General features: G+C 43.5%; 1 protein-coding gene across 2 annotated transcripts; it reads left to right on the top strand.

The window, feature by feature from the left end:
• The first annotated feature begins 3,188 nt into the window (after positions 1–3,188).
• On the top strand, positions 3,189–24,002 carry RDH12 (retinol dehydrogenase 12). 2 transcript variants are annotated; one of them, XM_061156814.1, is made up of 10 exons: positions 3,189–3,336; positions 12,028–12,155; positions 13,915–14,069; positions 15,196–15,491; positions 16,925–17,043; positions 17,521–17,676; positions 18,318–18,422; positions 19,147–19,356; positions 21,808–21,997; positions 23,162–24,002. In XM_061156814.1, exons 4-10 carry the CDS (start codon positions 15,424–15,426, stop codon positions 23,262–23,264), a joined length of 951 nt encoding a protein of 316 aa, XP_061012797.1. In that variant the 5' UTR covers positions 3,189–3,336; positions 12,028–12,155; positions 13,915–14,069; positions 15,196–15,423; the 3' UTR covers positions 23,265–24,002. The 2 variants fall into 2 exon arrangements, with proteins under 2 accessions (XP_061012797.1, XP_061012796.1); XM_061156813.1 differs by having other exon boundaries at positions 14,552–15,491.
• The last annotated feature ends 455 nt before the right edge of the window (positions 24,003–24,457 follow it).

Here is a 24,457-nt window from a genome sequence, read left to right as displayed (position 1 = left end):
GGGGATTGGGATGGGGAAGACGTGTAAATCCATGGCTGATTCACGTCAATGTATGACAAAACCCACTGAAATGTTGTGAAGTAATTAGCCTCCAACTAATAAAAAAATTAAAAAAAAAAAAAAAAGAGGTCAGGATACATGCTGAAATTTAGACAAGAAGTTAAGAGGGATAGTAAAGGTGTGAAACAATCTTTGTGGAGATGAGGTTGCTGGCAATTAGGGACATAAAAAAAAAAAGACTGACAGTTTCTTTTTGGAAGCCTGGGTGACATGGGTGGCTATGCACTTACAATGGCATCATCATGCAACGTGATGTGATTTTTCTGTAGCAGCTGCTCGAAGAGGACCAAAAAATGGGTTCATCCAGAGTTGGGGTTTTCAGGCTCTTAGCACAGAAAGGCTAGGGTGTCAGGGGCTGAGGATATTGGCAAGAGAATGATTGAAGTGGTAGATATGAAATCTCAGTTGGATAAGAATGAAAGTGATGACAGCAGGTGTTTATAGTGATCTGGAGGTCCTCCTGGGGTTAAATAACTGTTGGGATTCATGCCATGTGACCTAGATGAGTAGGAGGTGCTGAGAGGGGGAGCCTGAATGTAGAACTTCAGAGGTGGATGGTTCCAGGTGCTGACAGACTAAGGGACAGGAATGAGGTAGAGGAGAGGATTTCTGGTGAAGAGGAGGTCAAGGGTCTGAGGGTCCAGGGAGTTGCTGGCTCATCTATGAAGATAATGAAGTCACCTGGATGATGGTAGTGTTAGGATGAGAAGGCTGAGAACCGGGCACTAAAGTCATCTGTGAAAGAAGAGACATGGAGGGAAGTGAATCCAGGACAGGGTCAGAGAGGAGGAGTCTCATGAGCCAAAAAAGGAGCAGGTGCTTCATGTCAGGGTTGAGGAAATGTCTGAAAGTGGGAGTTGGGTGTGGAGAAGACAGTGATACCCTGGCCCCGGGGAGCTGAGGCTTGTGGAGAGTGGGAAGGGTAACAGCCTCCACTTCAGAAACTGCAGGCAAAGAGGTATCCACAGGACAGAGCCAGTTTTCAACTGAGGCCTGGAATTGGGGGTACATCAGAGATACAAGGGCTTCCCTGGTAGCGCAGTTGGTAAAGAATCTGCCTGCAATGCAGGAGACCCTGGTTCGATTCCTGGGTGGGGGAGTTCCCCTCGAAAAGGGACAGGCTACCCACTTCAGTATTCTTGGGCTTCCCTGGTGGCTCAGCTGGTAAAGAATCCTCTTGCAAAGTGGGAAACCTGGGTTCGATCCCTGGGTTGGGAAGATTCCCTGGAGGAGGGCATGGCAACCCACTCCAGTATTCTTGCCTGGAGAATCCTCATGGACAGAGGAACCTGGCAGACTACAGTCCATGGGGTCACAAAGAGTCGGACACAACTGAGCAAGTAAGCACAGCAGAGATACAAAAGCTGAAGATTTGAGGGTGTTTATTATTCATGAAAAGGGAATTCCAGTGAGAATTGTGGAGGGGAGAGGGTTGTGAGCTTGGTTCAGGGAGAAGACCAATGGGTTTATGTTTGAGAATGTTCACTCAGCAACCCTGTGTGCAATGTGGTATGTTTGTTCTTTCAACAGCCAAAAAAATGTCAGTGAGGATGCACCGTGATAAAGGGCTGTCGTACAAATAGCACAGGCCATTTGAGGGTACAGGAGTGGAGCACCCCTAGGGCAGGCAAACAAAACTCCAACTAATGAAGGAAAGGGATAGTCAAGAGGCCAGGAGGAGGGGCAGTTGAACCAAGCTGGCAAGTAGATGGGGTGGATGGGTGATCAAAGCTCACCAGGCGTGGGTTTGAGGGCACATGGTGACCGAGCTCACAGTCTTCTAAGAACACAAAGGAGTCTAGATCAAAGAAGGGGAGGGTATGGGTGAGGGATGGCAGACTAGGTCAGAGACACAGGCAACCGTCAAATCATGAAGGACTTGTGTGCCAAGCCAGAGTTACAACTTTATCCTGAAATCAAGCCAGTGAAAGGTTTCAGATGGAATGAGATAATTGGATTTATGCTGCTGTACCCCCAAACAAACTGTTCGGTTCAGTTCAGTTGCTCAGTCGTGTCCGACTCTTTTTTTTTGTGTGTGTGTGTCCGACTCTTTGAGACTCCATGAACCACAGCATGCCAGGCCTCCCTGTCCATGACCAACTCCCGGAGTTTACCCAAACTCATGTCCACTGAGTCGGTGATGCCATCTAACCATCTCATCCGCTGTCATCCCCTTCTCCTCCTGCCTTCAATCTTTCCCAGCATCAGGGTCTTTTCAAATGAGTCAGCTCTTTGCATCAGGTGGCCAAAATATTGGAGTTTCAGCTTCAGCATCAGTCCTTCCAATGAACAGCCAGGACTGAACTCCTTTAGGATGGACTGGTTGGATCTCCTTGCAGTCCAAGGGACTCTCAAGAGTCATCTCCAACACCACAGTTCAAAAGCATCGATTTTTTGGCGCTCAGCTTTCTTCACAGTCCAACTCTCACATCCATACATGACCACTGGAAAAACCATAGCCTTGACTAGACAGACATTTGTTGGCAAAGTAATGTCTCTGCTTTTTAATATGCTATCTAGGTTGGTCATAACTTTCCTTCCAATGAGTAAGCGTCTTTTAATTTCATGGCTGCAATCACCATCTGCAGTGATTTTGGAGCCCAAAAAATAAAGTCAGCCACTGTTTCTACTGTTTCCCTATCTATTTGCCATGAAGTGATGGGACCGGATGCCATGATCTTAGTTTTCTGAATGTTGAGCTTTAAGCCAACTTTGTCACTCTCCTCTTTCACTTTCAAACAAACTGTAATGCCCAATAAAACAATTTCTCCTGCCCAGACTTCCCTGAGCTCCAGACCTGTATTTCCAACTACCTGCCAGATCTCTCCTGTTGACTGTCTTGGCCTCTCCTCCGTGTGCCTTGAATCTAGTGAATGACACCTCCCTTCTTTATGCCTACACCCATCCTTATGGGTGCTATTAGAAAAAAATATGCTCCTGGGTAGACTGGTGCCAGGACAGATTAATGGTTAGCAATGAAGTTGCATAACATAACATGTATATTAACTAATATGCTCCATTATCATGCTTGATCAGAGTTTGAAGATGACCCAGTTGACGTAACTGGGTTCAGGGTTGAACTGATTTATGTGTGCACGCTAAGTTGCTTCAGTTGTGTCTGACTCTTTGCAACCCTATGGACTATAGCCAGCCATGTTCCTCTGTCTGTGGGATTTTTCAGGCAAGAATACTGGAGTGGGTTGCCATTTCCTCCTCCAGAGGATCTTTCTGACCTAGGGATGGAACCCACGTCTCTTACATCACCTGCATTGACAGGTAGGTTCTTTACCACGTGTGTCACCTTGGAAGCCCAGAACTGATCTAGGGCATATTATTTTCTTTTTCTCTTCTAAGCTTTTATTTAAAAGATAAACACATAGATAGTAAGATTTCATTAGTAAGGCTATCTGCTCCTTCCTATCACTTAAGGAAATTATTTTGCAAATATAGGCTTACAAGAGTTCTCCAGGACAGTTCTCTTGGGTTGTTTTTTCAGTTACCTATAGTTGTGTAACAATCCACCAACATGTAAAGATTAAATAGCATTTATTTTATAACTTTCATGAACTGTGGGTCAGAAATTCAGGCAGGGTTCAGCTAGGTGACCTGCCTCTCCATGCGGAGTAGACTGTGACTACCCAAAGAGGAAATCAGATGATGTCTGGGTTGATCTAGAGGGTCCAAGAAGTCTTCTCCTCACACGTCTTGAATCTCAGGAAGGATAACAAGAAGCTGAACTCCGCTGTACTACTCTCCCTGTCCACATAGTCTCAGGGCCCCTCTACGGTCTTTCCAGCAGACTTGTTTGACTTTTTGCGTAATAACAGAACTCGAGGAACGATACTGAAGAGATAGAAAATCTCTTCTTGTCTGGGCTTGGAAACCGGCACGACATTCCTCTGTAGTCTGTTGGTCAGAGAAGTCACACGGCAGTCACGTGGAGCCCACCAAGATTCAAGGGGAGGAGGGGCAATAGACCTACATCTCCATAGTTAAGAGACCTAAAGAATGTATGCCAATTTTATTTTTTTTCTTTTCCATTATGATTTGTTACAGGATATTGGATATAGTTCTCTGTGCTATACAATAGGACCTTGTTGCTTATCCATTCCCTATAAAAAGGTTTGCATCTGCTAATCCCAAACTTCCAGGGCAACCCTCCCCTGCCTATCCTCCCCACTTGGCAACCACAATGCATGCCATCTTTAAACTGTATTCTTGCTAGGAATCTAGACGGATATTTTACAAATGAAATTATTCTTTGGTATTTCTGCGAAATTACTGAAATTTTTATCATTCAAAATATGTGTGAGGCCAGGACTTCCTTGGTGGTCCACCATTCAAGAATCCACCTGCCAATGCAGGGGACTCAGGTTCGATCACTGGTCTGGGAAAATTCCACATGCCGCAGGGCATCTGAGCCCATGGCCCACAACTGCTGAAGCCCCCACGCCTAGAGCCCAGTCCTCCCCAGAGAAGGCACCGCATTGAGAAGCCAGGGGGCGTTGCAAGGAAGAGCAGCCCCTGCTAGTGGCAACTAAAGAAAGTCCGCCCACAGCAAGAAACACACAGCATAACCAAAAATTAATTAATTTTAAAAACTCTAAAAAAATGGTTAAAATTTGTAATATGTTATTGAATTCTTTTCTTGTAACTGACTTCTTGTTTTCACTTTCGCACCTGATATTTATTCATAGTACTATATTCTTTTTTTTTTCTGGTTATAAGTTTAACAAAGTCCAAAAGGCTTGCAAGATGGTGCTCAGAGTTAGGGAGGTCCACCTAAAAATGCAAAGGGTGTCCAGGTACCCTGGCCAGGCTTAGCACATGGGGTTCGCTGACAGAGAAAGAATCTGATAGCTTGAGGAATTCTTGCGTGGAGTCCATTATAACATTGCTATCACGGTAGGTCAGTACAGAGGAAGCAACTGACCAGTGTCTGTCCATCCGTCACGCAAATGCACATAGTCTTGTTTAGGGTCACCTCCAGCTGCTGCCTAGCCTCTACAGCTGGGGAGTTCTCGAGGAGCACTCTGCACTGAGCTCCTCTCCAAGCAGCATGGTTGGCCCAGCTCCAGCCATTTGTCCCCCAACCTCCTCCAGGCCCTTCAGCTTCCTACGAACCTTTTGGGTACTGTGGTCTCATACTACTATGTTCTTTTTCTTTAAAAGTCCCATAAATTGAGTAGACATCAAGCCCTCCAACATCGTCATCCACTTCTGATGTTTTATTTCGTTAGCTAGATAGTGAGTAACTGTGAGTATCTATATTCTGTGCTATAGGTTTTGGTTTACCCCAGATAGATTATAGTCAAGCATTTTTAAGTAGTCTAGGTCAGGATCCCCAACCTCCAGGATCTAATGCCTGATTATCTGAGGTAGAGTTGATGTAATAATAATAGAAATAAAGTGCACAATAAAGGTAATGTGTTTAACCATCCCGAAATCATCCTCCCCTCACACACCCCAGTCCATGAAAAATTGTCTTCCATGATACCATGGTGCCAAAAAGGTTGGGGTCCTCTGGTCTAGGAGGCATTTGTTTTCTGTATCTCTCCTTGTCCTGGTATTGGGTGACTGTGACTCTGCTGGTGGCTGTGGGTACTTGAGTTGGCAGAGCCTGGACAGCTGAGTCTCTTTCTCCTTGAGGTCTCACAGTGCAGATCTAAGGCCTGGGCTTTGGGGTCCTCTTTTATTTAAAAATTTCCCCAAGACTTAATTGCAAAACCCTCTTAGCTTCTTTTCTACGTCCCATCACATTTCAATCTCTAGTGCCCAGTGCATTCCCTTTTTAGTTATTCTCTATAGGGATGGCTCACAGTTCACTTCTATTAGAACCAAAATCTTTACATTGTTCACAAAGCTGCAAAGAATTAATCTAGAATATTTTAGAATTTCATAACCAGAAAGAGATTACTATAAATTCAGTAATAGTCACCACTATTGATTGGATGTCTGCTTCATGCAAATCTTGATTCTAGGTGCTGGGGAAAAAGAAAAAGGAAGACCCTGTTTCTGTCCTTGAGTTGCGGAGACAAGAATTTGCCTAACTGGTGGGAGGGGGGATCAGGACGGGGAATACATGTAAATCCATGGTTGATTCCTGTCAATGTATGGCAAAAACCACTACAATACTGTAAAGTAATTAGCCTCCAACTAATAAAAATAAATGGGAAAAAAAAAAAAAAAAGAATTTGCCTAACTAAGCTACAAGCCAAACTGTTATGGTTCCCTTCAAAGTGTTTTAGTCCCTCAGTCATGTCTGACTCTTTACAACGCCGTGAACTGTAGCCTGCCAGGCTCTTCTGTCCACAGGATTTACCAGGCAGGAATACTGGAATGGGTAGCCATTCCCTTCTCCAGGGGATCTTCCCAACCAGGGATAGAACCTGGGTCTCATGCATTGCAGGCAGATTCTTTACCACTAGGGAAGCCTTTAGGGTGAGGTAAATACCATATATGGTAACAAGAGAAGGAGATGATGATTAGGGCAGGTGAATGCTTCAGGAAGAGATGATATTTAAATTAAACCTTAAAGATAGTAAAACTTCTTCAGCTGAAGAAAATTCCCATCACAACATAGTAGAGCAATTGTCTTCCTATCGTTGCATTTTGTTCTATACTTCTCAATATTGTGCCATTATAATCTTTGGATAATTTTTTAAAAATATGAAAAAAGAAAAAAGTGTAACACAACATTGTAAATCATTCAACTAATACTTCAGTTTTTAAAAAAGCATAAATATGGCAATGTTTTCCAACTTTTTATTCTGAAATGTTGTATCTCTTGATTCTCCATGACAAAAGGTGTGTGTGTTTTCAACATTTTAATGTGAACAAATGTGAACATTCATAAAAGCTTAAAGAATTTTACAGTGAACATCCACATGTCCATCACCTAGATTGTACATTAACAATTTATTATGCTTGGTTTTTCACAAAAATAAAACAAGTATAATAAAATATCTTCCCTCTTTCCATCATCTATCTTATTATATTAATGTACTTCAAAATAATTGCAGACATAAACATATTTCCCATTTAAAAACTCCAGATGGGGACTTCCCTGGTGGTATGAAGTGAAAGTGAAAGTGAAGTTGCTCAGTCGTGTCCAACTCTTTGCAACCCCATGGACTGTAGCCCACCAGGTTCCTCCTTCCATGGGATTCTCCAGTATGCTTGCCTGGAGAATCCCATGGGATAGTGGATGGGAATCTGCCTGCCAATTCAGGGGACACAGGTTCGATCCCTGATCTGGGAAGATCCCACATGCCACGGAGCAATTAAGCCCATGTGCCATAAGTACTGAGCGCATGTGCTCTCGAGCCCATGTTCCACAAGAGAAGCCACCACAGTAAGAAGCCTGTGAAGAGTAGCCCCCAGTTGCTGCAACTAGAGAAAGCCTGCACGCAGCAACAAAGCTCCAGTGTCACCAAAAAATTAAATAAAATTTAAAAAACTTCAGATGTATATCATTAACTAGAACTTAATATTTGTCTACGGTTTTTTTTTTTTTCTTTTGATGCAAAACTTACATATAGTGAAATGCACAAATTTTAAGTGTGTATTCACTGAGTTTAAACAAATGCATAGATCTATGTAATCCAAACCCTCTCAAGATATAGAACATTCCCATCACCCTGGAAAGTTTCCTCATGAGGAGTGCACAGATCCCAGCCCTAGTAGACTAATAGAGTCATCAGAGGTATTCAGAACTAAGCTTTAATAGAATAGAATATGTGCATGCTCAGTCGTGTACCACTCTTTGTGACACTGTGGACTCTAGCCCACCAAGCTCTTCTATCCATGGGATTTTCCAGGCAAGAATATTGGAGTGGGTTGCCTTTTCCTATTTCAGAGGATCTTCCCAATCCAGGGATGGAGCCTGAGTCTCTTGCCTCCCCTGCATTGTCTGTCAGGCAGATTCTTTACCACTAGCATGAACTGGGATGCCCGCAGAATTCGGCTGGGAGAAGGTGAAACGGTTAGGAGATAGCTATCACCTGTAGCTCCTGGAAAGGTACTAATAACTGACCATGGATTAACAGGTTAATCTGGCTAAACTCCAGCTGAGTGAAAGGCCTAGGATACAAAGCAAAACATTACTGTGCTCTAATCCTTTTTATTAACACACATACTGAAGTTGCATTATTCTGTTGTCCTGAAGGCTCTGCCTCTTGGAGAGCAGTGACTCTCAAATGGGATAGTTTTGTCCTTCAGTAGATAGCAAAGACTAGAGATGCTGTGGTTGTCACAGGGGCAAGTGGTACTACTGGCTTCTATGCGTAGAGGCCAGGGATGCTGCTAAGTACTAAGTACTTCCTCCAAAGTACAGGACAATCCCTCACAGGAATCTTCTGGCTCCAAAGTCAATAGTACCTGCTGTCGGTGAGGGTCACTAACCCTTATGGGAAAAATCAATATGTATTACATACTAGCAGTAGACTTTTTTTTTAAGAAGGATAATGAGTTTTTCACCTTTTAAAATCAAGAAAAAGGAACAATCAGTGTTTGCTTTAGCAGCACACATAGTAAAAAAAAAAAAAAAGAAAACTGGAAAAAAGGAACAATCATTATTATTGGATAAAACTAACCATTTTAGTAGTTTGGGGGTAGGGACATTGGAAGAGGCAGCAAGTTCCTCATGGCAGAAATAGAAATATTTATGCTGTGCTTTTGGAGGGATGGCGGCAGTTTGTGGTAGGAAGTTTGAGTTTGAGACACTCTACTTCTCTGCCGAGCTTCCAGAATCTGTGATTTTAAGACTAGATGAAGAGAGAGCGAGAAGTAGAAGTTTGTAGTTCTTCCTCCTGCTCTAATTTGTATGAAGTCCCTTTCAAGAGTAACCAGGGCAGGGTAACCAGGTGGCCAGTGCAGCATGACTTCATATGAATTGCGACCAAAAGTCAAACCATAAAGCAGCCTTCCAGCTTTCTCTCATGTGATCTCTCCATAGCACACTCTTCAAGGATGGTGTTACCTTCTGATCTGTGATTAAGCAAGTGTCACGATGAGGTGTTGCAAATGATGAGTGCTTCCTCATAGCTGAATTTTAGGTCTATTCCCCTGATGTTTTCATCTCTTTCTATCACATGTAAGATTAAAGTCCTTAAAAAGCAAGTATCAGATTTTGGTGTTGATTCCAGTGATGAAGTAGGTCAAAGTGTTGGTTTCAATACACCTATGGGCACTTTATTTTTTTTTACAAAGGAGGCAAGAATATACAATGAAGAGAAGACAGCCTCTTCAGTAAGTGGTGCTGGGAAAATTGAACAGCTACGTGTAAAAGCATGAAACTAGAACACTTTCTAACACCATACACAAAAATAAACTCAGAATAGATTAAAGATTTAAATATAAAGCCAGATAACAAACACATGAAAAGATGCTCAACATCACTCATTATTAGAGAAATGCAAATCAAAACCACAATGAGGTACCATTACACGCCAGTCAGGATGGCTGCTATCCAGAAGTCTACAAGCAATAAATGCTGGAGAGGGTGTGGAGAAAAGGGAACCCTCTTACACTGTTGGTGGGAATGCAAACTAGTATAGCCGCTATGGAGAACAGTGTGGAGATTTCTTAAAAAACTGGAAATAGAACTGCCATATGACCCAGCAATCCCACTTCTGGGCATACACACTGAGGAAACCAGATCTGAAAGAGACACGTGCACCCCAATGTTCATCGCAGCACTGTTTATAATAGCCAGGACATGGAAGCAACCTAGATGCCCATCAGCAGATGAATGGATAAGGAAGCTGTGGTACATATACACCATGGAATATTACTCAGCCATTAAAAAGAATTCATTTGAACCAGTCCTAATGAGATGGATGAAGCTGGAGCCCCTTATACAGAGTGAAGTAAGCCAGAAAGATAAAGAACATTACAGCATACTGACACATATATATGGAATTTAGAAAGATGGTAACGATAACCCTATATGCAAAACAGAAAAAGAGACACAGAAATACAGAACAGACTTCTGAACTCTGTGGGAGAATGTGAGGGTGGGATATTTCAAAAGAACAGCATGTATACTATCTATGGTGAAACAGATCACCAGCCCAGGTGGGATGCATGAGACAAGTGCTCGGGCCTGGTGCACTGGGAAGACCCAGAGGAATCGGGTGGAGAGGGAGGTGGGAGGGGGGATCGGGATGCGGAATACGTGTAAATCTATGGCTGATTCATGTCAATGTATGACAAAACCCACTGAAATGTTGTGAAGTAATTAGCCTCCAACTAATAAAAAAATATATATAAAGCCAGAAATTATAAAATTCTTAGAGGAAAATATAGGTAGTACACTTTTTGACATACATCACAGTAAGATCCTCTTTGACCCACCTCCTAGAGTAATGGAAATAAAAACAAAAGTAAACAAATAGGACTTAATTAAGCTTAAAAGCTTTTGCACAGCAAAGGAAATAATAAAAGACAACAATATTAAAAGACAACCCTCAGAATGGGAGAAAATAATTGCAAATGAGACAGCTGACAAAGGATTAATCTCCAAAATATGTAAGTAGCACATACAGCTCAATACCTGATAAACAAACAGCCCAATAAAATAAATAGGCAGAAGACCTAAACAGACATTTCTCCTAAGAAGACATATGGATGGCCAACAAACACATGAAAAGGAGCTCAACATCACTCATTATTAGAGAAATGCAAATCAAAACTATGATGAGATATCACTTCACACCAGTTAGAATGACCATCACTAAAAAATCTACAAATAATAAATGCTGGAGAGGATGTGAAGAAAAGCAAACCCTCTTGCACTGTTGAAGGGAATGTAAATTGCTACAACCACTGTGGAGAACAGTGGGAGATTCCTTAAAAAACTAGGACTAGAACTACCATGTGACCCAATAATCCCACTACTGGGCAAATACCATGAGAAAACTGTAATTGAAAGAGATGCATGTACCCCAGTGTTCGTTGCAGCACTTTTTAAGATAGCTAGGACATGGAGCAACATAGATGTCCATCAACAGATGAATGGATACAGAAATTGTGGTACATATATACACTGGAATATTATTCAGCTTTAAAAAAAGAGCACATTTGAGTCAGTCCTAATGAGGTGGATAAACCTAGAGCCTATTGTGGAGAGTGAAGTCAGAAAGAGAAAAACAAATATTGCATATTAATACATGTGTATGGAATCTAGAAACATGGTACTGATGAATCTATTTGCAGGGCAGCAATGGAGACGCAGACATAGAGAACAGACTGTGGGAGGGAGGGAGAGGATGGGACAAACTGGAGGAGTAGCATGGAAACATTGTGTTACCGTATGTAAAATAGATAGCTGGTGGGAATTTTCTGTTGTGACACAGGGAACTCAATCCAGTGCTCTGTAACAATCTAGATGGCTGGGATGGGGTGGGAGATGGGAAGGAGGTTCAAGAGGAAAGGGGCATGTGTATGCCTGAGGCTGATTCATATTGACATATGGCAGAAACCAGCACAATACTGTAAAACAATTATCCTCCTATAAAAAATGTTTTAAATGCTGGTTTTGCTTATATAGAAACACATGTTTAAGAATATCTCCATACAGTTTTGAGAAATAGCCTTGCTTTGTGATATTGCAATGGTTACTTTAACAAAAATAAATAAGCAACTTGTTTCAAAGTGACCTGGGTCTTTTTGCTCAAAACTTTAATTTTTTAATAAGCCATGGCTTATAAGTTCACAGGGTGCAAAAAGAGTACATTCAGTGAAAAGCCTCCTATTCCTGTCCCCTGTCCTCCTAGAAGCAACCATTGTTAACTACTTCTTATCTTTTCTGAGATGGTCTATGTATATCAAATAAATATGCCCATATATTCTTTTTTAAACAAATGGCAACATATTATAAACACTGTTCTATTCCTTGACTTTGTACCCAATGTTCTCAAAGATTATTCCATGTCCCTATGTTAAAAAAATTGTTCTTTGTTACAGCTGTATAGTGTCCATTGTATGGCTATACTATCAAAGGACATTTAGAAGGGTTTTCAAACTTTCGCTATTATACAGTGCTGCAATGACAATCTTACAAAAACAAGAACGTGGGATATCTAGGTCAACAGGTAAGAGCTTTGATTAATTAGATGTTTCTACACTTCTCTCTGTAACAATCAACTCTTTCAGTAGCATTTCATCATTATTTATTCATACCCTCAACCAGTGGATCATATTATAATCTTTTTGATCTTTGCCAAACTGATAAGTGAAAAGTGGCTCCCAGTGCAATTTTAATTTGCTTTCTCTTATTATGAGTGAGATTAAAGAACCACCTGTATTTATTTTTCTGTAAACTGTTATTTTAATTGAGTTTTTATTTTTTTTCTTAGTGATTTTTAAGAGTTTTTTATATGTGAAATGAATTAAATACTTATCTGCAATGCATGTATTTCCTATCTTATTATTAGGTTTTATAACTTTAAAATCATTTAAAAATTTGTTCAATGGTTTTTCTTAATACTTTAATGGTTTTGTTTTTCACATTTATATCTTTGATCTATTTGAAATTTTTATGTAAAGAATAAGATAAGGATCAAGATTACTTTTTCGCAACTGTTTACCTAGGTATCATGCTTTATTAAATACTCCATTTGCCCCACTCCACCCCCAATTTGAAGTGGTGTTTTTACCATATCTATATTTTCATATGTATTGGGGTCTGTTTCTTGGCTTTCCATTCGGTTCTATTGATTTGTCTGACCATTTACCTGCCTGTACCACACTATTTTTAGGGCTTCCCTGGTGGCTCAGATGGTAAAGTGCCTGCCTGCAATGTGGGAGACCTGGGTTCGATCCCTGGGCCAGGAAGATCCCCTGGAGAAGGATATGGCAACCCACTCCAGTACTCTTGGCTGGAAAATTCCATGGACAGAGGAGCCTGGTAGGCTATAGTCCATGGGGTCACAAAGAGTCGGATATGACAGATCGACTTCACTTTCACCAAACCATTTAAGTTGGTATAGTTTTAACATAGTTTAACATTTGGTAAAGCTAGTCAATCACCTGGTGATGGTCTTTGAATTGCAATATTTAACATGTTTTCAGCAAATTATTTGTGTCTTTCCATAATTCTAGATGTCTTATCTTCCTTCTAACGTCTTAATCTGTGCTGCTCCAGGGCACAATATGCTGTACTTCAGGGCTCTCTGCCTCCCAGACAAACTTAAGATAAATTGCATATCATCTCCACAGGGGCAGGGCATTTTAATTTGATTCAGTAGTGATGAGGAGCCAACAAGACTTTAGAACAGAGGTACTCAGATTTGAGGTTCCTAGATGTACTTTCCCTCTCATGATATGGCATTGTGTCTGCCTCACTAGTTGACCCTAGCTCTGATTACATGGGGGTAAGGAGGACTCAAATAAAACACCAATAGATCTTGTTTTCACATAAAATCTATGGTGTTGTAGACCCAGTATCAGCAGGTACTGAAGAAAAGGACTCTGTCCAATCAACAGAACCCTGTGGGCCCAGCAGACATCCATCTCAAGGAGACAGACATTGAGAAGCACCAATAGAAAGTTACCCTCAGGGCCTTCAGATACTTTGCACTATTTGCAACTGTCATTGCTGCAGTGAACTGAAGCTACTGTAGGAGAAGTGGGAAGATATGGGAGAGGCAACCTGGGAGTCAAGAGGGATTCGCCTTGGGAGTGATCTGACTACTCCTTGTTCTGTTCATCGGTTCTTGGGATTTGCAAGGGGCAGGAATGGCACTGAGAAATGCTCAGTGAGTGTATGTTCAGTAAATGGGTGAATCATTGAGTGAGGGAGTGAGCAACTGCCTGCTACAAAAGTCTTTTTTCATCACTCATGTCTTTTAGGAGCCTCCTCTATCTGCAGGAGGGAGCGGATCTGGGGCATAACTCTTGGAGTCCTGTCCAAGAGAGGAATGCTGAGTGAGCAGAGGCTGTGAACCCTTCACGTTCTCCTCCCATCCCCTCACACAGCTCCAGAGGACTCTGAGAGCTTCTGCTAGGTTTGTTTCTTATGTTTCCCTCATCTTTAATAGCGTTCCACTGAAACATCCCCTGCATTCACTACCTCTTGCTTTTCTACACTAACCCCCTGAATAAAGCAGGTGAAATAGCAAAGGAGACAGAAATCAATACAGCAATGGCAACAGCCAACTTCTACACACAACTAAATGTGTTATTTCTGTCTCAAATTTTCTATTTAATTAAATACTTTAAAAGGTAGGTGTATATTTTATCATGCCCATTACACAACTGAGGCAACTGAATTAACAGAGAGGTTTAGTAACTTACCCAAGGTCACTGCTCTGGTAAATAGATCAGCTGAGATTTGAACCAGAAAGTTCACTCTAAAGACCCTGCACTGACACACAATACCTTTTCTTTGGCACATGTACGTGTGGGTTAACTTCACTGAAATAGAACATAAACACAGTCAAGGGCTTCCCTGGTGGGCTGGTGGCTAAGAATCTGCCTTGCAATGTAGGGGACACCGGTTTGATCCCTGGTCCAGGAGGATCCCATACACTGTGGAGCAACTAAGCCCGTGGGCCGCAACTGCTGAGTTCGTGAACCACAGCTACTGAAGCCCCACGTGCCCTAGAGCCTGTGCTCTGCAACAAGAGAAGCCGCAGCAATGAGAAGCCCAGGCACCACAATGAAGACCCAAGCACAGTCACAAATAAATAAAAAAATTAAAAAACCCACCAAGTGCACAGATAAGTACATGACTCAGTGAATTTTCACAAAGTGAGCACACCTGTGTAAGAGCAGCCACCTCAAAGAACAGAACACTACCAGCACCCCCCACAAGAAGGTCCTAACATGCTCCACCCCAGTCTCTACTCCTTCCCCCATCAAGAGAAACCACTCTCCTGAATTCTCTCATCGTTTCCTGGGGGGTTCTTTCTTGTCTATTTTAATCACTCTGTTTTTCAAGTATCATGGGGTCTGTTGCTAAAGTTAAACATATTCTATTTTGCAGGTGTGGAGCTGGGGGTGGTTGAGAGAACACACTCCCTGGATAAGAGAGACGATTGAGGGTGGGAAAGTTAGGGGGCTGTTCTCCAGCTGCCCTTGTTCTCTTTGCCAATGTGAGGCTCTGCTCTTTTCTCTGTCCTCCTCCCCCAGGACTACATCTCCCAGCAGGCTGCGCTCTGACAGCTCTCGGATTTAAATAGGATTCTGGGCTGCGCTCAGAGCCAGGCTGTTGCTGAGCACCCAGGAGCGAGAAGAGCTGGAGGAGAGAGAAGCAGCAAGAAGCAGCCAAGAGTTGGAGCCAGACTAGGAGGAGCCCGAGCCAGAGTTGGAGTATAAGTTGCTCTTGCTGAAGCAGCAGCAACTAAAGAAGTTGAAAAGATGCTGGTTGCCTTGGGACTGCTCACCTCCTTCCTTTCTTTCCTGTATGTGACAGCTCCATCCATCAGGTTTGTCTTAATTCAGTAATTCATTGAATAGTTTACAAAGCCCTGAGTTGGGAGCCATGGAGCTTGTAAGTAGATGAGTTCTCAGCTGCTGAAGGAAGAGAAAGGGATGGAGGCCAAGGGAGAGAAAGTCAAGGCAGAAAAAGCATGAAGGAAGGAGGTGATTCTGAGTACCATGGTGGAAAATAAGAAGGAAGCACCTGGGGAGAGGAGAGGCTGGTTTGAATTCTGAAGCTAGTGAAAGGCTGAATGGATGACTCTGTTAAGTAGCTTGAAAGCCATCTTATGGGGGAGCCCTTGCTCTTTCATTCTGCTCCCTTGGGTTCCTCTGAAGACCTCCCTTTTTTCAGTATCCCCAGTCAAGGTGGGCTTGCTGCATTACCATGGGTGGTCCTTACCAAGGGACTCGTTGTTAAGTACCAGGCATCTTGGGAAGGAAACAAACTCTCCCCACTTTGAAACTACTGACAAGTAATGTTTGGGGATGGCTATTTTGCTGTACGATTTCTGGAGATGTCAGAGAAATGCGGGTTCTGAGTAAAGAATTTTTAAATTGCTGATGGTCAAGAAGGTTAAAGGGACCTATCAAGGACAAAGTATTACTCTAGGTCCTGGCAGAGAAACCTGGGTTCAGATTCCAGTTTTGCCACTGTTAGCAAGTGAACTTCTTCAAGCCTCAGCTTTCTCCATTGTAATATGGGGATAATAACAGAATGACTGAATTAAATTCCCTTGGAAATTGCCTAGCCTAGTGCTTGGCAGCTGGATGATGTTCAGATCATGTCAGGTCTGTTCCTTCCTGTCCTATTTTGGGGAACTTGTCAGGTCAACTCCATGTAAAAGAATGCTCTTTGCATAGAGGTCTGAGCAAGGGAGGTTTTTCTCTCTGTGCACTGATGGCTAGAATGAAATCTCTAATAAGATGGCAGAATATTCTGGCTCTCTTAAAACTGGCAAGGCAACCCAAGAGCCATGTTTACATATGGGACCCCTGGAGGTGCTGTTCATCAGTTACTCACCACTGATGCTTATTGAAGACCGAGGGCTCAGGACCACTGATTCTACACATGCCCACCCGTCTCATGTTTGTGGCGCAGGTTAGAGGAGGAATCTGACCTCCGAGAACCTTTAGAGTTAAGTGCCAGATATTTTTGTTATCTAACAAGGAAGGTCTCCATTGGCTCTGGCTCAAGAGAATTGATTTTATTTGCTCTGATGATCATTTGTAGCTTCCGGGCACATGACCTCCCCACCTGAGCTGATAAGCAGGAGACTGCCTTGCTCACTGGGACAATGCCCTCCCCTGAAGATTAGCTGCTTTAGGTCTCCTGACAACAATGCAAAGAAATTCCTCTTTGAGGGAGGGTGGGTTTTATGAATCTCCTTCTGGGGTTGGAAAAGATGGTGCATAAATGTTTTGTTTCCTTTGCCTATAGGAAGTTCTTTGCTGGCGGGGTTTGTAGAACAAATGTGCAGCTTTCTGGGAAGGTGGTGGTGATCACTGGCGCCAACACAGGCATTGGCAAGGAGACGGCCAGAGAGCTTTCTCGTAGAGGCAAGTCTTTCCCTTTCGTTTCCACAGGGCAGGGCCTCCTGCCTTTCTTGCTAGGAGCTCTGCTCACGTTCCCTTATCTTTCCTCCTGGGCTTGGAGGTTGTGGCCAGAAACTCAAGGATCCTGGGGTTCAAGTCCAGCTGGGACACCAACTTACTCTATGGCCTGAAACCTTCCTTCCTGCCTGCCCCTTCCTTATTATATAGAGTAAGGAAAACAGTGATGCCTGCATATAATATTGGTCAAGTCAGTTATTTGAAAAGGGGATCCTTAACCATGGTAAATATAAAACCCGGGTTGTAAAAATCAGGGTTCCCAGCCTGGGCTGAAGCTGATAGCAAGGAGAATCCAGAAGTGGCAACTCACTGTTTTAAGAATAGTGAGGGGGAATGCTCTGCCCACCAGTCCCAAACTCACTTACTAGACTCTTCTTCAGCCCACATTCTGAACATGTAGTCCTCTGTTTGTTTTGGCCCCAGGAGCCCGAGTATACATTGCCTGTCGAGATGTACTGAAGGGGGAGTCTGCTGCCAGTGAAATCCGAGCTGATACAAAGAACTCCCAGGTGCTGGTACGGAAACTGGACCTATCTGATACCAAGTCCATCCGAGCCTTTGCTGAGGGCTTCCTGGCAGGTGAGGCCCTGGTATATCACTAGAAAGGCAGGAAGCTGGGTGTGGGTGTGGCTGCTCAACCCTGGACCCTCTCTGACTATAAAATCAGAAACATCATGGATCCCACTGGACAGGTTCTGCCGCATGAACTAGCAGGGCAGGGAACTGGCTCAGGGACAGTGGGTGGACAGGTTGGGCAGGATCCTTATCATTCTTTTGTGGATGTTGGAGGTGTCAGCTCCTTGTCTGGGCTTGCACCTTGACATCAAGGTGTGGCCCTGATGCCACGCTCTTCTTTGATGCTGAGAATCAGCCTTCTGGGGCCACAGGCACTAGAGGAAGTTCTGTTGCTGCTAATATTCTTCTGTATCTTGGAAAATGACCATCTCCCATCAAGGACGATGAAATCTGTGAAGGACAGTGACCATGTCTGTCTTATTTACCACTGTGCACCCCGTGCCTAGCCCAGCCCCGAGTCAGTACTGAATACCCATTTGCTGAATGAATGGATGAACGGTGTCCAGGAAGAAACAGCAACCAAAATTAGAAACCCAGTGACAGCGGTTACTGAATATCACTGAGATAGGCCCAAAGGCAAGGAACAAACACTCAGAAGTGGGACAGGCAGCTAATCACATGGTCTCCTTGGCTGTGCTCTTTAGAGGAAAAGCAGCTTCATATTCTGATCAACAATGCAGGAGTGATGCTGTGCCCGTATTCCAAAACAGCTGATGGTTTTGAAACCCACTTGGGAGTCAACCACCTGGGTGAGTATCTTTGAGTGACTGAAGAGCAAGGCATACTGGTTTTTCCTTCATTATCTCTCTCCTAACCAGTGCAAAAAAGTGAGCTCCTCTTACCCACACCATTAAGAAACCCCCCAAATTAGGAGATACCAGGAAGAAGAATGTCATTCTTAAAGGGAACCATGGTAATGAAGACTTGCCAGGCAGGGCCAGATGTCGGGGTGCAGGGATCTTTGGCTGCGGGGAGTCAGTTACTGTAACAAGTAAACCAAGGGTTGGTCCAGGGAGGAGGTAGACCTTTGAGACTTGAGCTATGAGAGAGGTCATGGTTCAGAGTTCAAGGCGATGGCTTTTGTGAGGGTATCATGGAGCATGTTCTCTGATCATAAGCATGTGTTATTTTCCCTGAATATTTCATCCATGTCCATGCCCACGGCTATGTGATCATAGCTAGAGGGGAGATGTCGAAAGCTCGCAGTTTCCCCTGACTGGGGCAAGGGCAAAGGTACAAATAACTACAGATTACATCTGTGTTGCCTTACCTACAGTCCAGCTCTGGCCCTTGCCTTGAGGACTCAACTAACTCAGACTGACTGACCACTAGCGCTAAGTTGCTCATGGTATCAGCATGTTCACACCCAGAAGATAGTGAGCTGGTGCTAAAGTCCTATCACACACCAGCTCTCACACCCAAGCCCAGGCTGCCAGTCCACTCTTACATCTCTCCCACGGGCTCTCCTCACAGGTCACTTCCTTCTCACCCGCTTGCTCCTGGAGCGGCTGAAGGAGTCTGCTCCTGCACGGGTGGTGACCCTCTCGTCAGTGGTCCATCACGCCGGCAAGATTCGCTTCCATGATCTCCAGGGTGAAAAGTACTACAACCGGGGTTTCGCTTATTGCCACAGCAAGCTGGCCAATGTGCTCTTCACTCGCGAGTTGGCCAAGAGGCTCAAAGGTGAGTCTAGAGAAAGGGCCAGAGTTAAGACAGCAAAAGCATGGGCTCAGGTCAGTTAGAAGCAGCTCTGTGCATTAAGGAGAATGAGGTTATAAACAGAGTGAAAAATGAATGAGGTTATAAAACAGAGTCTTCGCCCTTGGGAAGGACTGTTAAAATTGAACAAGGGTCAGGAAAACCTATAAACCTTATTATGTATTTTGTCACATCTTATTGCGTTGGCCAAAAAGTTCTTTTGGGTTTTTCCATAACGTCTTATAGAAAAACCTGAATGGACTTTTTGGTGAACCCAGTATTTCATATTTATCATCTCATCTGATTTTTAAAATAATTTCATTTATTTTTGACTGTGCTGGGTCTTCATTGCTGTGAGGGCTTTTCTCTAGTTGCAGAGAGTAGGGGCTACTCTCTAGTTGCGGTGTGCAGGCTTCTCATTGCGGTGGCTTCTTTTGTTGCAAAGCGTGGGTTCTAGTGCATGCAGGCTTCAGTAGCTGGGGCACATGGGCTCCGTAGTTGCGGCATCTGGGTTCTAGAGCACAGGATCGATAGTTGTGGTGCACAAGTCTAGTTGCTTCACAGCATAAAGGATCCTGCTGGATCAGGGATCGAACCTGTGTTTCCTGCATTGGCAGGCAGATTCTTTACCACTGAGCCATCAGGGAAGCCCTCATCTGATTTTTTTATGACAACCTCTTGCAACAGGCAGAATAGGTATTGTTTTTACTGCTTTATGCGTCCACACTGAGATTCAGAGAAGTGGCCGGCAAATAAAGGATAAGGACTGGAACGTGGGGACTGAGATTTAAATCAGGCTGCTTCCTTCATTGGGCCTTCTGCTGAGGTTTACGTGGTGAGCAGAGCTACAGAGTGGCCACTCGCTGCCTGGAGTCAGGGTTTCAGATACTTGGGTCTGAGTTCTTACTCTACCACATGTAGAGCCACGTGTATATGCAAACATGTCCCTTTAATCTCCCTTGACTTCATCCCCTCAGCTGTAAGGGGAGGTGAGGCCACTCTTAATCCTATGATTCCGTGCTCCCCTAGAGTTTTTGTTGAGCTGTTGACTTTGATATCTTTGAATCTGGAGGACCATTTGCTCTAGTGAATAAGCCAGAGTTTGGGGGAAATGGTATTTACTATCAGAATAAAGAAAGTAGAAGAATAGGGTAACTCTGTTCAATGTCATGTGGCGGCCTGGGTAGGAGGGGAGTTTGGGGGAGAACGGATACATGTATATGTATGGCTGAGTCCCTTTGCTGTCCATCTGAAACTATCACAACACTGTTAATCACCTATACTCCAATATAAAATAAAAAGTTAAAAAATACTAATAATGACAACAAAAATTGAGAGTTTGTGTGTGCCGTGTACTAGTGATGTCTTTACTCATTTAATACAATATTCCTATGAGGTAAATGCTATTATGTTTCCCCTCCCTACAAAGGAAGAAATGAGCACAGATATCTTAAGAAACTTGCCCAAGCAGGACATATTGTTCCTAAATGAGACAGGATTCAAATCCAGGCAGCTTGGAAGTCCGTGCTCTTTGCTCTACATCGGGGTTCAGACCTTAGCTCTGCAGCCTGCTAGGTGGGGCCTTGGGCAACTTCCTTAACTTGTCTGATGAGAACTCAGTTTCCTTAGCTATAAATGGGCTTCTTAGTATTGCTTACCTCATGAACCTCTTTGAGAGTCAAATGAGATAACATGTAAAACATGTAGCACAGCCCTTGTATGTAATAAATACTGAAGACAGTAGAGGTAGCAGGCGTGTCTTAGGGGCCTATCGGTAGCCCTCATCATATCCATCAACACCCCTCAACCTATATACTTCATCAAATGTGCTTGCCTGGCAAATGCAGTTTACAACAAGATCCTAGCTTCCTACCTTCTAACAGAATTGTTACCCCTGAGACCCTCCAATAGAAATTCCAAAGATGCCATTTAAGCCAAAGATTAAGGTGACACTGAAACAGGGACTTCCCTGCCGGTCCAGGGACTTCATCTTCCAGTGCAGGCGGTATGTATCTGATTGCTGGTTGGGAGCTCAGGTTTCATAGGCCACGTGGCCTGAACACCAAAACATAAACAGAGTCAATATTGTAACAAATTAAACAAAAGACTTTAAAAAATGGTCCACATAAAAGAATCTTAAAAAGAAAGGATGACACTGAAATAGAAGGACCTTCAACCAAGCATTCCATCCGGTGCATAGAATGCCGAGAAAGTTATAGATCTTTCTGGATAACCTCAATGAATTAATTGTGAGATTCTACCTGGCGACTTAGCGACTGAACCAGCACCGCCACCACCACCTGGCTAGAAGTGGTGTCTTTAGAACACAGGGGTTCCCAAGGCCCTTCTTGTCACTTGTGCGTGTTGGTGCAGGAGGTGAGCTATTTCCTGGCCTGGGAGTGTGTCTCTGGTCTAACTGTGCCCTCTTTGCCCTAGGCACGGGGGTCACCACCTACGCGGTGCACCCAGGCATCGTCCGCTCCGAGCTGGTCCGACACTCCTTCCTGCTGTGCCTGCTTTGGCGGCTCTTCTCCCCCTTCCTCAAGACGACGTGGGAGGGGGCCCAGACCAGCCTGCACTGTGCGCTGGCTGAGGGCCTGGAGCCTCTGAGCGGCAAGTACTTCAGGTGTGTAGCAGCTGTGTGCCTGATGGGGGAATCCAGATTCCGGTTGGGCCAGTAAACCAAGTGCTTTTTCTTTTTAAAGGAAGCTTAGATTTGATACATAGGCTTGCCTGGTGGCTCAGTGGTAAAGAACCTGCCTGCCAATGCAGGACATGTAGGTTCAATCCCCAGGCCAGGAAGATTCCCTGGAGAAGGAAATGGCAACCCACTCCAGTATTCTGGCCTGGAAAATCCCATGGAGCCTGGCAGGCTACAGTCCATGGGGGTCTCAACAGAGTCAGACATGACTTAGCGACTGAACAGCTTTGAAGCATTGCAAGAACTGGTTTCAACAACAACAATAAGAGTTGGTTTCATGGCTCTGTTTGAAACCTGTGTGCCACATTTTCAGATAAGCCTTTGCAGAGCCTTTTTCTTTTCCTTGAAGCTTTTGGCTGACTTCCTTCATGAATTTTTAAATAGCACATAGCACAAAGCTCCAGGGCAAAGCCACTGCTTCCCAGTGTGAACTCTGTCTCCCAAAGATGCCAAGATTGGCATTAACTGATGGAATGTAAGAATAGACATTTTGTTGTCTACTAGATGAGCTAGCCTGGGGTCTAATCACCACCAGATTTCAAGGGATTGGTGAGCAGAAGTGACATTCTGTGGTATCTGCAACCACTGCAAAGTGACATGAACACGTTACTATGCTATGCATTTGTTTTTAAAACATTTTATACTGTATATAAGATAGATAACCAACAGGGACCTATTATATAGCACAGGGAAAGCTACTCAGTATTCTGTGATAACCTTTATGAGAGAAGAACCTAAAAAAGAATGAAGATATTACATGTCTAACTGAATCAATTTGCTGCATACCTGTACGTAACACAACACTGTAAATCAACTGTAAGTCAACTGTAATCAACTGTAAATCAACTGTAATCACAACACAACACTGTAAATCAACTCGACACCAAGAAAATTAAAAATTTTAAAATACAAAACCCAATATACAATACAAAACCCAAAATATTTTAAAATTGCATTTTAGTACAATTAGTTTCTTTTTTATATAATATATTTTATACATTTAGAAATCTGTTCCAGGAGGAGGACGTGAACTTTTCCGGACTGCCCATTTTCACTCCTGGATATTCACTCTCTTTCTCTGCCCTCCAGTGACTGCAAGAAGACCTGGGTGTCACCCAGGGCCCGGAATAACAAAACGGCTGAGCGCCTGTGGAATGTCAGTTGTGAGCTTCTGGGAATCCAGTGGGAGTAGATCTGGTGGAAGAGGCATGGTTGTATCAGACCGAGTCCACACCATGAGAGACGGGGACCAAGGAGAAAGCCTACCCTGCAGGCTTGTCCTGGCAGGCTGCTCTAGTGAACCCTGGCCTGCTCCGATACTCCTGACCCTTCTAGAAATCTTTGCACATCCAACCCTCTCATAAGGCTGGCTCATGGCATAAGACGGTCACACCTACAGAGCTCTCTTTTCCAAGACTTACAGAGTCGACCACCCTCTTGGGCCAGGAGAATAGGGCGGTTGCCAGGCTGGGCATGAGGATGGCAGAAGAACTTGGGAAACTGGGTCAGTTTCCTCATCAAGAACAGAAATGCCAGTTGGCACACTCAGCTGAGGTGATGAACATCAGCGTTACATCTTTCTACGATCTTTAGGCTCAAAGACCCTTGACTGATCTCTTTCCTCTTTGTAATGCTAGTCTGGAGTCTGGACCAACTCAGGAGGATCTTGGCTCAACCTTGGCTGACTTTATTTCCTTCCTCTGAGCATCCTGGAGCCGCAGTGTGAAGGCTCCTGTGTAAAGGCACGGGAGCCTGTTTTCTGTTTCCAATAGTTTTTTTTTTTTTTTTTAATTAAAAACAATTTTTTCAGCTCCACTGAGATATAATTGACATATAACATTGTATAAGTTTGGACCTTCCCATTTTCAATCATGTAGATGGTTTCTTTTTCTAAAGAGTTGCCTTTGCCTCAATTTTAGAGAAAATAAAGACTGCGTATTCATCTTATTGCCTTATTTATTCTCTCAGGGTAGCAAGGGAGAAATGAAACCAAGTTCAATGGGTAGTATTTCACTTTCTCACCCACTGACCCATAATCTTGTTATAATACATCCTCTAGGTACAGAATAAGATGGTTCAGTTGGATGTTTTCTCAAATTTCTTCCAGCTCTCACATTTGACTATCTAAGAAGTGGTAGGAGTGAATTAAATTATACAGATGCTGAGCTTCACTATAGATCAAGGTCAGAGGCAGTAGAGGACTTCATTTAATTTGATACATAAAGACAGAAAAATCAAGATCTGATAAACCTGCTAATTAAAACCATAGCTCTCTTCTCTTCTGGCCTCCCTGTTCTCATCTACTGTGGCTCTGGGTGACCTGCTCCTTGCCTTAAGTGCTGAAGGTCTCCAAGAAGAGACAGAGAGATGCCAAATTTTTAAGTC

The sequence above is a fragment of the Dama dama genome, chromosome 12 (genome assembly GCF_033118175.1).
Source record: "Dama dama isolate Ldn47 chromosome 12, ASM3311817v1, whole genome shotgun sequence".
Lineage (NCBI taxonomy): Eukaryota > Metazoa > Chordata > Mammalia > Artiodactyla > Cervidae > Dama > Dama dama.
The sequence above is the reverse complement of the archived record's forward strand: the minus strand, read 5'-3'. Positions and strand labels throughout refer to the sequence as shown.

What these genes read in the sequence shown, in the direction of transcription:
- RDH12 (XM_061156814.1), top strand. Translation starts at nt 15,424, where the DNA reads ATGCTGGTTGCCTTGGGACTGCTCACCTCCTTCCTTTCTTTCCTGTAT. An exon ending in CTTGGGAGTCAACCACCTGG is followed by an intron (nt 18,423 to 19,146) that starts GTGAGTATCTTT and finishes CTCTCCTCACAG; the next exon opens with GTCACTTCCTTCTCACCCGC. An exon ending in CTGAGCGGCAAGTACTTCAG is followed by an intron (nt 21,998 to 23,161) that starts GTGTGTAGCAGC and finishes TCTGCCCTCCAG; the next exon opens with TGACTGCAAGAAGACCTGGG.